Raw genomic sequence first — 14594 nt, forward strand, 5'->3', positions numbered from 1 at the left:
GAACAGTTATTCTTGATCACTTGGCAACCACTCATGGACTACCTCCCCCGCGGAGAGTCTTGATTTAGTGTCAAAAGGATTCTCTTACCTGAATTGGAAGCCCTCTGGACTGAATACGGGCACTGGACATTTGGATTTAAATTTAATGGACTCTGGCAGGTTAATAAAACCTTGAAGTGAGCATGATGAGGAAATGGGGTATTTGTATTTCCTACTTTATTTGCCTTTTCTGGTTTTAATTGTATTGTCTGTTTTGGTTTGTTTTTTGTTGTGGTTGATTTTAGTCCTTTTGGTTATGTTTTTGTACATCCTAACTGTTATATTGTTTGAAAATTTCAATAAAATTGTTATTGGAAAAAAAAAAAAAAACAATGCAAATTTCCAGGGGGCGTCGATAGCATAGTGGTTAATGCCTTCGCCACATGTACAGTTTGGAGGCTGTGCTCCTCCAGGCAGGCGGCCAGGGCTCAAATCTGACCTGTGGCTCCTTTCCCACATGTCATTCCCCACTCTCTCTCTCTCTCGCCCAGATTTATGACTCCCTCAAATGACCTATATCTGCAATAAAGGCAAAAACAAAAGCCATTAACCGTGCATAAGTTCAAACAGAATCTTTGGGACTGTCGACTCAGTTATTCAGAATCAGAATCAGAATCGGGTTTTATTGCCAAGTACATTTACACATACAAGGAATTTGACTTGTTGTATTGGTGCGAAACAGTTAACTAGGAAATAAAGCAGAACTAGCAACAACTTAAATAATACAGTATAAGAAGCTATTACAATATATAAAATAGAATTTAAAAATGTAAAATATAAAAAATAAAAAACAAAAAAACACAAAATGTACAAAAGGTGCAATGTAGGAGCTGTGCAAAAAACAATTCTCCATTCACAATATGAGTTCAGAAATATGTAGTTTGTAAGGACTGAAAAAGAAAGTAGCTTGAAAACGTTTTACTTGTAAGCCCCCACACACATTGCCAAACTAAACTTAAATCCATCCATTTTCTTTACCACTTTTTCCCCGTTCGGGGGGCTGGAGCCGATCCCAGCTGTCATTGGGCGAGAGGCGGGGTTACACCCTGAACTGTTCGCCAGTCAATCACAGGGCTGACATATAGAGACAGACAACCAGCCACACTCACATTCACTATACTTAAAAGTAAGCAATATTTTTCATCTTTCAAAATGGAATTACGTTTATAAGTTTCAGCCTTCATCATTTACAGTACACATCAACAGGCGGACAAGCACTCCCTTTGAGATCTACTTAGGTCTTTTCTTTTTAGAGTAGTGACCTGTAGCTTTCATTTCTGCAATGCATGTGTCCAAAAAGTTCTCCAGTGACTCTAATCCTTCTACCAGAGGCTCAGCTTTTTGGCTCAAATGATGTTACTACTTCCTTTTTTTAAGTAATCAATAATTTTGACAAGAAAAAGAGGAGTTATTTTAAAATGAGTTATGCGGCTTATTCAGCTTCTTGTGTTAGCAAAATTGAACTTGACACTGTTTTAGAGCTGACGTGTTTTGTTTTTTTTTAAATGTTTCTTCAGACCTCCCTAAAGATGATCTTCAGGCGGCCATAGAGCTCAGCCTGCAGGAGTCCCACAATGCCCAGGAAGAAGAGAGAGAATTTCACAGGTAACACGGCGCATTTTTTTAACAGTGCTGAACTGACACAGCTGACTGTTGTTTTTTTAATTTACTGTCGACTTTGACGGAGGATGGTATGAAAGTGTAAATGGTGGATTGAGAAGTGTGTGAGCTCTCCGATTTTACAACTAAAATGTTAAGATAGATTATTGTACAGGCATTCAGCCGTGGTAACGTCAAACAACCTGAGCCGATGCAAAACAGAAACTCACAAAAGAAAAGAAAGAAAAACTCCTTCACACCAGCAGAATCCAAAGAAAGTACAGGAGCACACGGATCACTTGCAGCACATTTATTAGAGTAAAAAGGACTAACTGCGTTGAAACGTGAAGGAGTCCTTTGATTTATTACCGACGTCTTAAGTCCTTCACAGAGAGCACCGACCTCCATCTGTGGAGGAGCTGAAGCGCAAGAGTTTCCCTCTACAAAGAAAAACTCTTCTTCACCTGTTTCTAAACGTATACAAGTTAGGAGGTAATAACTCGTTTAAATGGGCAGACAGCTAGTCGGCACTTATTTGATTGACTTCACACACATTTATAATTCACTGTGTTGATATCCTGTCGGTTCATTAAGTGCTACATCGTATATCAGAGTTTTAAATAATCCTCTGAGACTTCTAAGTAGTTGACATAAAACATGAGTCGGTGATTAATTGTTTCCTGAAACGCCCTCGTTTTTTCTTCTAGTCCTTTCATGAGGTTGACGTTCTTAGAAAAGTTGGAAACATTAGATTAGATTAGATGAACTATATTGTATGTCCCGACAGTGACATAAATTCTCCTTTGACAAGGCTCAAACAACAAACACAACTTACATTTAAAACACAAAGTACAGACATTAAAAGAGGACCGTTTGTCTATTCGATTTCGTTCAGGATGGTTGTTTGCAGAGGGAATGAAGGATTTTTTTTGTGGATGTTTTTCCGGGCCAGAGGTCCTTAACTGTAAGGAGGGGTGAGAGGGGGTGAGAGGGGTCTTCTGTGATCAGGGTGGCTCTCCTGATCACAGAGCGGTCATACAGTTCAGAGAGGGGGAGGTTGGGATGAGCCGATTATTTTTGCTGGCCTGATTAACTCTGCGGGAGAGTTTTATTTTGTGTTTGCTGGTGAGGGGAGTTAGTATCACGTTGAGATATTAAAAGTGAGGACGGATTCATTAAGTGATCGTGAAAGCAGAGTTGAAATGTGTTTGCTGACGTGACAGCTTTAGTGTCCTCATCAGGTGGAGACGCTGTTGTCCTTTTTTTCCTATAGGCTTACATTTTCAGAATGCTGTGAAAATGAGTGACAGGTGTCCCAAAGCAGAAAGCGTCGTACAATGTCAACAACAGTTGAATATAGTCGATACCTTTTTAGTTGTATGACCAAAATCCTGAAAAAGAATTGACATATCCATCAGCTATACTTAGCATTCTGTGTGCTTAACTAGGTTTGTCTCACTCATACTGATTTTCTTGCCAAATATCACCATGGTAACGTCTTCATTGTAAGCGATCCTGCCGTTAATTCCAGGTATTAGCTTCTGTTTTATGACTTTAGGGTATTTAATCTTCATCTTATTTTACAATCCATATATACACAGCGCAGGACGTTCAAACAAAATAAAAGCTGTGTTTACAGAGTCGTCAGTGTTTTCGCTTTGAAATGAGTGGCGTGATGCACCGCAGGGCTCTGGAGGCGAGTGTGGAGGAGAACGCGGCGAGAATGAAGAGGAAGCGATGTGAAGCCCAGAGCGAGATGTGCAGCCCCGCAGACTGGATCCGTCAGGACGACTGGCCCGTGGGCATTCGCAATGTTGGAAACACCTGCTGGTTCAGCGCTGTCATCCAGGTGAGAGAGAGAGGGAGGGAGGGAGGGAGGGACTTGTGAGGTCATAACCTTTTCGGGCGGAAAAGCGACGGCTGTGCGCTCTGGTGCGATTTGATGAAGCGCTTGTGCACTGAGAATAAAAGTGCTGCACGTGCATGTCGTCTCTATATGATCCACAGTGCTCACATGCTTTTTACTTTATGTTTTATATTTGAGTTTTTCCTATCTGGACACAGAACAAGGAGGTTAAGGGTACAGGGTACGATACGTAGGAGACAAAAATATGGTTAATATCATATATTTTGAAAAGAGCATTGGTGACATCAACAGCACCTTTCTAAAAAGTTGTAAGATTTACAACTCAAACTCCATTGAGCTGCTGCAAACACTCTCCTTATTGCTAAAAACATTCTAAGTGGACCCAGGGCCTTAGGCATTTTTAGGTGTTCACCTTTTCAAAAAGTTTATTCGATCCTTTTTGGCTGAAACATTAAATGTCTCTCTCACTTTGCCGTACAAACATTTTTATACTTGGAGTTTCTCTTCCAAGATTTCTAACTTTAGTCCATCAGAGGAGCCGCACCCATGTGTGCAGTCAGCAAATGTTCATTCTGCTTCTTTTTTTTTTTGTTTAACAGTTTTTATTGGGTTTTCAATTAGCAACATCAATGGACATTTGTTTGCAACATACGCTGCAAATATACATATATGTTTAGCACAATGGAATGGATATTGTCTAAAGTATACTTGAACTCCTTCCCTCATCATTCCCTCCCAACCCAGCCCTCCCACCACCCAAGTGCCCCCTCATGTCCAGATGTTACGCGATAAATATTGCATTGTTGTTATTAAAATTAATAACATAGATATGCAAACAGACAAAATGTAAAGCAATATATGTAAAACATAAAATAATAAATACATTTTAAAAAAGGGTCAGATAAAATAAACAGAAGAAAGGAAGGAAAAAAAGGGAATTAGTTAGAGAAATAATAGTGATGAAATTAAATAAACAGGAGAAAGGGGGGGAGTCACCTCTGTTCGACCTCAACGTTGTTATTCATCCTTATCCAGTGGTACCTGTAAGCTCTCATAATACTCTAAAAAAGGGGTCCAAATCATCCTGAAATCTTGTAGTGAGCCTTTTAAGGTATATCGTATTTTTTCAAGTTTCAGGAAGTGCATAATGTCCTTGATCTATCTGGTAAAGGAGGGGGGTGTTTGCTGTTTCCAGGCGAGAAGGATGAGTTCATTCTGCTTCTAACCCTGTAACATCATTTCATTTTTGTTCAGAGATTAACTGTGGTTTCATTATTTGCCATCTTGTGTCTTTCCTGTGATTCAGAAGTATTTCCCCCATGTGTTGAGAAACTCTGAGACTGCAGACAGACCTCCCCTCAGTGTCACTTCTCATCAGCTCTGTACCATCCTAGTTTTATTAGAAGCTTCGGGAATATAAAACAAATCATGGGCATGCGTTTCTCTGAGCTCCAAATTCTGTTACGCTTACATCCAGGACTGAATTGAGTCAGGCCTATCAGGTGGCTCGGCAGAAACCAGAGCCCTCGTTGAGACGCACAGACTGCGTAGATAATTAAATAGCAGTGATGTGATGATGGAGCGAGCGATGATCTACTTCTGAGTCTGAAATGGACAGAGACGGGACGGTGATGCTCCGCCTCCTAAACATCGATACTGAAGTCAAACCCTCCCAAAAGGACGGTGGATGTTATTTGGGGATAAAACTGTGGAGAAGAGGAAGTGTTGTTTGAATCCAAACTGTGTTAACGTTAAAGCATTTTGCTTTGCTTTTCTAGTGTTTGTTATTGTTTGTATTTGAACTGATTGGTTTAGATCAAACAGAGCCTGACTCCCGATAAAGCAGTCTCCCCTCAAAAAGTAATTATGCTATCAGATCCAGGCTGAGTGACCACACGATTCAGTCGTCGGCTCATATTCCCTCTATTATCCTTTGTGGTTTTAAATTACAGTAAAACTGAGATAAGCTGTAATTGAATTTCCTACTCGTGTGGAAATATAGATCAAGATATTCATAAGTGCTCCGAGGCTCAGGCACTCACACCAGAGTAAATGAGTGGCTTTAATGTGTTTAGGGAAACACAAGTATCTATGAGCTATCTGTAAGTATCCATAAGTGGACTATGAGCTGGAGAATGATGTTTAAACAAAAACAACAGAAAATCTAAATAAACTAATATCAAAAATAATCAAATGACCACTGATGCACCATGGGGGATGTGATGTACGCAGGCAAAAGAAATCCAACGTCCATGCAAGAGCTGCGGTATTTTGGTGGTTTATTTGAAGAAAGCAAACAAAAGAACAAAGAAAATCGTGGCTCCCGCTGCCTCTCATAGGCCCACCCAGGTGCATGCTGGTCCTCTACCTGCCTCTTACTTAAATAACCTCCGGTGCCCACAGTGTTACCCAAATACCTAACACAAATTCTAATGCAAAACGAAATTTACTAAACAAACAACTAGCAAAAGAAAATATTATCCAAATATCTATTCTAAATAAAGAAAACGTGTAGAATAATTAAATAAACAACAACACCCAAATATTAGTGAACTAAATACCAAAACTAATTCTAACCACAGTTAAATAGCTCCAACACAAATAAATGATAAACATAAAGGAATTCTTTGAAACATTTTTCTCACGACATTAGCAGCTTACTTGTTTTATTCCAGAAGATATAGGAAATCAATTTTCATTTTTAACTTCTTATCTCGAGCTTAATTAACATCTTTGTAACTTGTAATGTGCATAATAAACCTCCTCACATGAAACAGTAATCCCCCAGCTGTTCTTTCAGGATCCTCAATGTTACGGCCAAATATTACACTAATTATAATTCAAGTTTTGATGAATGAAACATGAAGGCTAAATGTCCTTCTTAACTCTTCTCTCTGTTCACTTGACTGAAGAAGAGGCTGTGCTTATTTTAGACGGAAAAAAAAGTTTCAACACCAGCTTTTTGTGTTAGGCTCCTTAAAAGTTAATAAATTGTGCAAGAGAGTAGGGTTTACTTATAATATAGAACATGACGTTTTTTGATATTCTCAACTTGTGAAATCTTGCGGGCATGCTGCATCTTTTCTGTTTGTTCATTTTTTTATTCATGCAAACAAATCCTGCCTTCACTGTCTGCCTTTTTGCATCAAGTTAATTTAATTCATTTAAAGGCCAAGATGAGAGTCGAATCCATCTGTTAAGTTTTTTTTTTATTGATAGAAAGCATCCATAGAAATCCGCCGCAAAAAAAGATATATACAGATGAATGAATGCCTCCTACACACTCATAGAAGTTCATGACAAGGTGAAGGAGGTCCTAATCTTGCAGCAGCAAAGCAGACAAGTTGTTTTTGTTGATTTAAATACCCACTATTTGCTGATTGCTCTTTTATTGTGTTAAAGAAATAAAGAATGTGATGAAAAAAATAGCGTACTAAATGATATTAGCGTGAGGAACAGCATTCTGTTTTGTTAAATGACTAAAGTGTATTTTGCATTTGGCGGTCAACTGACCTTTACCTTAAGGCGGCATTAAAGGTCTCTTTTTTTTCTCTCGTTACAGTCACTTTTTCACCTGCCTGTGTTCAGGAGGCTGGTTCTCAACTACCATCTGTCTGAGCGAATCCTGGAGAAGTGTAAGAGCCATTCTGTGAGTAAACTCCTGACGCACAAAGTAAACAAAAGCTCTCATCTAATTCATACTTTTAATTCACACCATTACATTTTTCTAAACGTCTAATGTTTTGCACATTATGGAGAGAGGTTGCCGGGTTCTTTCTGTGAATATAAACTCAAAAGCCTCGATGAGACGTTGTGTAGAGGGTACAGTTTGACTCTTGAGTTTGTCTGAACAGGACAAGAGGAACATAGCTTTCATGCAGGAGCTGCGCTGTCTGTTTGCCCTCATGGTGGGCTCCACTCGCAGGTTTGTGGACCCCTCTGCAGCCGTGGAGCTACTGCGAGACGCCTTCAGGACCAGTGAGGCCCAACAGGTACAAGCATGTTTGTGTCATGAAAGAGAAACCTGGATTTTAAGGAACTGCTCTGAGTGCAGTGTCCCGTTTAGTCTGATTTCAAGAGGAAGCACATCATGAAATTAAGTTTCTCTGGCTTTTAATGTTCACCAAAAAGAGGTGAAGATTAGTTTATTTCATGTGTTTTATAGCTTTCAAACACAAAAGACTGAACAAGGATCCACTGCTTGATGAATCTGGTGTTAGATAATCCCCAGCTGTGCTGTGTTTGAGGCTCGGTCGTTCAGATTGCTTCTGCTGCATCTGGGAAGTCCGTCTTCTCAGATCAAACACCCCTCTTTAGCATCTTGTGTCAGATCTTATTAATGCAACATTTCAGGGTACACACAACCTGCTGTACGGCCACTTCCTTTGTCCTTTTACTTGTGGATGTTTATTTTATTAACAAAGAAACTGCATTGAAATACAGATCAAGTAAAGTCTCACCTCTGTGTCTCTTTTTGCAGTCTTTTCTCTGCTCTCTCTCTCTCGCTCTCTCTCTCTCTCTCGCTCTCTCTCTTCCTCTTCCTGTCTTGCTCATTTTCTAACAAGGCGATAAAGATTTTATTTCTGTTATAGGAGAATAAATAGAGAGTGAGATCGATTGTGCCTGTACCTAAACATGCAGCATCAGTAAACCCTCAAAGAGACCGCCTCGTGTAAAGGGAGACTGTGTGAAAAAGGCATCGTCTAAAATGCTCACTCATTGGGTGTGAAGAGTGCATTAATTTAGTCCAGGTTCGCCCATTGATTCCATAGAATAACATGTAATGTACTTTTAACCATATCAGGAGATTAAGTTTGCTCTGTTGTCATGGAAACACTGTAGCTCAGGTGTAAAAAAAAAAAAAAAAGTGTCCTATCTGTGGATGAGATTGGTTTGAAACCTTTGGGGAAATTAACCTTTGATTGAGAGTTTTTTTTTAACTACTTCCAAGATAAAGAGTTGGCGACATATTGATTCTTTGAACATGCATCTGTCCTTTAGTATTACTATAACAACATCACATTCTTATTAATTTACCGCTAAGCAAACCCAGAATCAATACAAGGACATTTTCTTTCTTCTTTTCAGGATGTCAGTGAGTTTTCTCACAAACTTCTCGACTGGTTAGAGGATGCATTTCAGCTGGCTGCCAAAGGAAAGTAAGTGACAAGTTCAAGTCACCTGCACAGTTTACTATTCTATCGCTTATTAAACCTCTTCAGACTGCTTTTTTTCGCAAAATTCCCATAACTAAGCTCAGCCGTGATCACATCTTTGTACATTCATATTGATTCCCTGACGGCATAATACTGGTGTCCAAGTCTGTGAATTCTCATTTTCAGAAAGAAAGCGAAACGTCACAGGGGGCGTAAATGTTCCGGCTTAAAACAGCAGTCTGAATAGAACTATTGTTTATGATAAATATGTCGTGGTTTACTCCTAGCAACGCAGAGGACAAACAACGTAACCCCATGGTTCAGCTTTTCTACGGGACCTTTGTGACAGAAAGAAGACATGAAGGTATGAAACACACAAGAGTACGTTTTAAATGATGAAGATAAAAGTGATTTCTGGTCTCACTCTCGTCACACCTGTGGTACTCTGTTTTAGGTAAGACTCTGTGTAACATCGAGCAGTTCGGCCAGTACCCTCTGCAGGTCAACGGCTTCAACAACCTGGACGAATGCCTCGAAGGAGCGATGGTAGAGAAGGAGATCGAGTCGGTGCATTCAGAACACAGCGTCACTTCTGGACGAGAGGTGAACCGTTTTATCAACTCACCACTTGCGTACAGAAATAGAATATTTGTATTTCAGTGTTTCTGCAGTTTGATGTTGAATTTGAGTTTGAATAGTGTTTTGTTTTCTTTGCAGAGGTGGTTCAAAAAGTTACCACCGGTGTTGACATTTGAACTGTCGAGGTTCGAATTCAACACTCAGCTCGGTCGTCCTGAAAAGATTCACAAGAAGCTGGAGTTCCCTCAAATTGTTTATATGGACAGGTGAGCTTTGTGCAGATAACACAGTTTTGACACCACGCCCTCATTTAGCTTTACCTGCTTCAAAACATTCAGCTTTCTGTAAGGGACACCAAGTGCTGTTCACAATTTCACCAGGATCAAATGCACCATAATCGTTGATTATAAGTCGTTGTGTTGTGTGTATTTTATTTGTTTTCATGGATCCCCACACATACTGATCAATATTGTTAAATGTTTGTGCAGATATCTTCACAAAAACATACAAGAGACCCATGAGCGGAGATGTGAGGTGAAAAAGCTCAAGGAACAGCTTGCAGCCCTTCAACAGAAACTCGAGTGGTACGTTTCCTTTGAAAAGACAAAACAGGTGGAATATTTCAAACGTGTACTGATCGTGTCCTGTGTTTATTCACAGCTACAAAAACTACGGCTCAGGACCTACCAAGTATCCTCTGGCTGACGTGCTTCAGTTTGTTCTGGAGTTTGCCACCACCAAGCCGACAAGTGTTTCCCCAGCTGAAGACCTCAGACCGACTTCTCCTTCACCAACTCCTCCTGCAAGCCACCCGCTCGGTGACCCCGCCTCCAAAGATAGCAGGTAGAGTGCAAAAGAAGAGACAAGCACTCGTTTAGAGACTGAAGTAAACCTTACAGCCGGTCTCTGCTTCTTTTCCTGCTTCCTTCAGTGAACCTGAAGACACAGAGTCAGCCGAGGGACTGGTTTCCGGTGTTTCCAGTTGCCAGCGGACTCCCATATACAAGCCCTTCACCCAGTGCAGACACCCCATTGACTGCCCGCCACACCCGGCCCCTCACAGCGTCACAGAAGAAGAGCTGCACTTTGTAAAGACCTGCCTACAGCGTTGGAGGACTGAAGTGGAGAACGACATAAACGGTACGCTAAAGACAAATAGAATAGAATAGAATAGAATTACTTTATTGATCCCAAACTGGGAAATTGTGGTGTTACAGCAGCAGGTTATCAGAGAAAATAAAACAATATAAGAATAGATACATAGTAAATAAACACTTAAAATATAAAGAAAATAAGAATAAGAAGAGATTTATACATTAAGGATTTAACTTAACATTCTTACTGGTTAAAAAAATTAAGCACATTATAAGAATACACACTGACATTGTTTTAACACAATAATCAACATAATTATAGTGAGAGTCAAATAAAGTAACACTCCTTTGTAACAGGAAGTTCATTCTCTTTTGTCGATTTTCCTCTCCATTCATCTCCACATCATTTCCATTTCTCTTTTCAGTCGATCAAATGTTGATTTTCCTGGGTTAGTTTTGCATATTTTGCTCTGTATTTGGATCTTTTATCTGCTAAATGCTGCAATATGTTCATTAGTTTGTTGGTCATTTTGACCATTATTTGAAGTAGTATAGCTGCCTGTCCTGGCTGGAAAGGTTGATAAGCTGTAAAACCCAAATGATGAGCTGAAAGACACAGGCAATAGCAGCTCGAGCAAAGGACGAATAGCAGCTCCTTCGTGCGAACGCGAGTGGAGTGGGGTTGGAGGTGTGTCGCTGGAGGAGAGCGGAGGCGTCAGAATAGCGGAGGTGTCTCCAAACAGCAGTTTGTTTTGGATTCATGCTGGTGCTCATCTACTGGATCAAAAAGGTTGCACATTCTTCCTTTAAGGAATACAAAGAAGACTGACACACAGCTGCTTAACTGTTCAAATAAGGGCCACATCTGCCTGTGTCTCCCTTGGACTCATGCCTGTCATATTTTGTCCTACTGTATTTCTCTGACTTGAATACTAACTGGCGACCTTACTTTCCCTAGCTTTGTTATTATTGAGTCGTGATAACTAAACAGTGAGTGTAAAAATAAATGAGAAATGAATTTCCTCTCGGCTGCAGCTGTTCTATATTAATCCGTTTTCCTTCTTGGGGATTTTTATTTTGTTTGTGTTGTAGAGCTCAAGGCCAGTATTGACAAGCTCACTCAGATGCTGGAGGGCATGTACTCAGACAACAACCTCTGCCAGGTGAGACTTGCACTCACACGATTCACGGCAAATTCAATGACATGTTTTACATCTACAGCTGCAGAAGTGGCATCGACTAAGAGAAGATGAAACTCATTGATGTCTGCAGGGAATCCTAAAATAATCCAATGTAAAGTAGAGCAGTAGAATACAAATAGGAGCAGATCAGAGGAATATTTTCCTGCAGGGATTTAAAGTCGACATCAGAATCTTGAAAAAACAAAATTGTAGTGATTGAGTGTTTTATATGGAGGGTCTTTTCTTGTTCAGGTACCCTACAGACTCCATGCAGTGCTGGTCCATGAAGGCCAGGCGTCAGCAGGTCATTACTGGGCCTACATCTACGACCACGCCAACCAGCGCTGGATGAAGTACAACGACATCAGCATCACTGAGTCATCGTGGGAGGAGCTAGAGAGAGACTCGTTCGGGGGGATGACCAACGCCAGTGCCTACTGTCTGATGTACATCAACGACCGGCTACCACAACTTATCACAGGTACACCTCTGTGTGTTTTTAGTTAGTCGCTTGGGATTCGATGAAGGTGAAAATAGATCATTATAACTTAATGTAAACATTTTTCTGCCGATTGAAGGATTCTCAGAATTCCATCATTATGCTGTTGACAAATCCCAGCCATAGTTCTGTGCAATACCAGTCATCCTTGTGGCGACACTGGTGCAGTTGTCTTTTATAATATTGGTGATGTTTTGTCTGTCTGTATGTGTTTTTACCCTGTGTTTTTATTTTGCTTGTTTCTTTTATTTTTATATTTTTATATTTTATTAAAAAAATATTTATTTAGTTATTTGTATTTATTTTTTTATTTTATATATATATATATATATTTATTATTATTATTATTATTTTTTTTTATGTTTTTAATTTTTTCTAATGGACTCCTGAGTCTGACAATAAAGATGATGATGATGATAAGTAAAGAAAAATATTACTAATAAAGCCATCTATACACATACACACAGCAGGTACGTCTGGACTCCAGCAACAGGAAGTGTAAAATAGTGACAGTAGTGTCAGCAGCAGAAACTCAATGCTACATTAGGTATCAGGAAGAGCTGCCGTGATCCCGTTGGATCATGCATGAGAAGTCCTTGGCATCTTTTGGTTTAAATTATTATAATAATGCTGACGCAGTAGCTCAACACACATACACCAATCTATCTGCATAGATTTCTTCTTGTTTTGGTGCAGCCTACATGATGTTCTTCTTCTTTTTGAAGGTAGTAACATGTCAGCTTACAGTATGGTAACGAGTATATCATTTAAATAGAATATTCTTATCTAGTCTGTAGTTTAGTTTATTTGTTTATTTGAATCAGGGACAGTGTACAAAATAAAATTAGGTTCAGAAGAGGAAAGAAGCTTTGTACTAGATTTAGCTGCACAGCCAATTTCCGTCTGTTGATGGGCTGATGATGGCAGGGCGATGTATGGAGGAGCATTTACACTTTTTTAATGTTTCTGACTTGATGTTGAGAAGGAGGATATTTCATAATGTTAAAAACTTAAACAGTAAGAGTACAGTACTCTATTTTAAACATGATTTAAATCTATATACAACCTCCCATGAGGAGTTTTAACTGGTAATAAACAGTACAAATGAAATATTCATGTCTCTGTGTGACTAACTGATCATGTCTGTGTAATTATTTTCTAACACCTGTCAACGCTGACACCAGGTTGGGTTCTGTTAAACAAATGACAGATAGCTGACAGATAAAAAGAGCTTGAGTCATCATTTCCTGTGCAATGTTTCACAGTGAGTAGAGAGTCAGACATTTTATTTTGTTAGATATAAAATTTGTGCAAGAGTAGAGGACTACTTCTCGTCACCGGCTCAGATGATAGTCACAAAATCATGACTGATTGAATTACCACTGAAAACCAAAAAAACATTTAAAACAACAAATTAACTTTACTTTCATTTTAAATGAACTTTAATGATCAGTACAAGAGGTCAGTATTTTTTTTTAATTCAGTGTTTGAACTCACAATAACCTTCATCCTCGCAGACGACACAGATGATGAGACAGGCCAGGCGCTGCACGGCATGGACTCGCTGCCCTCCGTCCTCAGACGCTACGTCCACGAAGATAACCGCTGGTTCCAGCAGGAGCTCAGCGAATGGGAGGAGCAGTTCTGTCAGACCGCCGCCCCACAGGGAGAGTCCACCGCCTCTGCAGAGCCCCCGGACTCAGATCCAGAAAATGTACAACAAACACCAGTGGAGCCAGCGCCCCAGTCAGGACCCTCCGCTGAAGAGCTGGACCAGGGTGACGGCTCAGAACAACAACCAGACCCAGACCCGGAGGAGGATCCTGAGCCTGAGTCTACAGAGAACCCTGAAGGTGAGAAATGAGACTGTGAAAAAATGTTTTATGAGCTTTAAAAACCCCCATTGTTAATTATGTGTAGAGAACTGCACAGTCATCAATTCAGAAAAATGCAAAGGCATGAAAACATGTAGTAAACACAAACTGAATAAGCACTATGATTTTAAGTCAATTCTGCTCATTTGTAAGCTACGGAAGCCCTCAGCGGACAAAAATCCAGACTTTACATTTTTACTCTGTAATGCACTATGGACGACCTCATTGGTTTTAAATGTGCTGTTTAAATAAACTTGACACAACATGACATTTGACTTAATTTTCCAGAGATAACGAGTAAATCTTGATCTTATTTATCTCATCGTCTTGGGATAACAACGCTGGTTTTCCCATGATAAAAAGTTTATTTCTCCAGAAAACGACTGAAATGTACCTGTTACCACATCAAAACTGAGAAAATCAAAAGCATGGATCAGTGTCCTCTTGGGGCTTCCGTAGTAGGCTAAAACAATGGTCACCTTTTTGGAGATCACAAACTTAACAGTCTGAAGATTATCAAGTATAAATGCATCGTTAATTAGATTATCGATTTTTAACAAATTGAAGAGATAATCTAGCAAAATGATAGACCATATAAAATATGGATGTATTCTCAGTGATGTCATCCGTCGGTTTCTGAAGTGCAGTTTTGAAGCCTAAAGAAGGCAGCTGCCATTTTGAATTGCTTTCTCAACCAAGAACAGGC

General features: G+C 39.7%; 1 protein-coding gene across 3 annotated transcripts in view; it reads left to right on the top strand.

Moving 5' to 3' along the window:
* The window catches only part of usp28 (ubiquitin specific peptidase 28), a 30216-nt gene that overhangs the window by 4625 nt on the left and 10997 nt on the right, over window positions 1-14594 (top strand). For all 3 annotated transcript variants that reach the window (XM_061056404.1, XM_061056403.1, XM_061056402.1), the window contains exons 4-17: window positions 1557-1644; window positions 3325-3487; window positions 7068-7154; window positions 7360-7497; window positions 8594-8664; window positions 8949-9025; window positions 9116-9264; window positions 9379-9506; window positions 9729-9824; window positions 9901-10083; window positions 10172-10380; window positions 11427-11497; window positions 11768-11996; window positions 13532-13867. In XM_061056404.1, coding sequence (XP_060912387.1) covers window positions 1557-1644; window positions 3325-3487; window positions 7068-7154; window positions 7360-7497; window positions 8594-8664; window positions 8949-9025; window positions 9116-9264; window positions 9379-9506; window positions 9729-9824; window positions 9901-10083; window positions 10172-10380; window positions 11427-11497; window positions 11768-11996; window positions 13532-13867 — 2025 coding nt within the window. The remainder of the gene's footprint in view (window positions 1-1556; window positions 1645-3324; window positions 3488-7067; window positions 7155-7359; window positions 7498-8593; window positions 8665-8948; window positions 9026-9115; window positions 9265-9378; window positions 9507-9728; window positions 9825-9900; window positions 10084-10171; window positions 10381-11426; window positions 11498-11767; window positions 11997-13531; window positions 13868-14594) is intronic.

This window comes from Labrus mixtus, chromosome 14 (genome assembly GCF_963584025.1).
Source record: "Labrus mixtus chromosome 14, fLabMix1.1, whole genome shotgun sequence".
Lineage (NCBI taxonomy): Eukaryota > Metazoa > Chordata > Actinopteri > Labriformes > Labridae > Labrus > Labrus mixtus.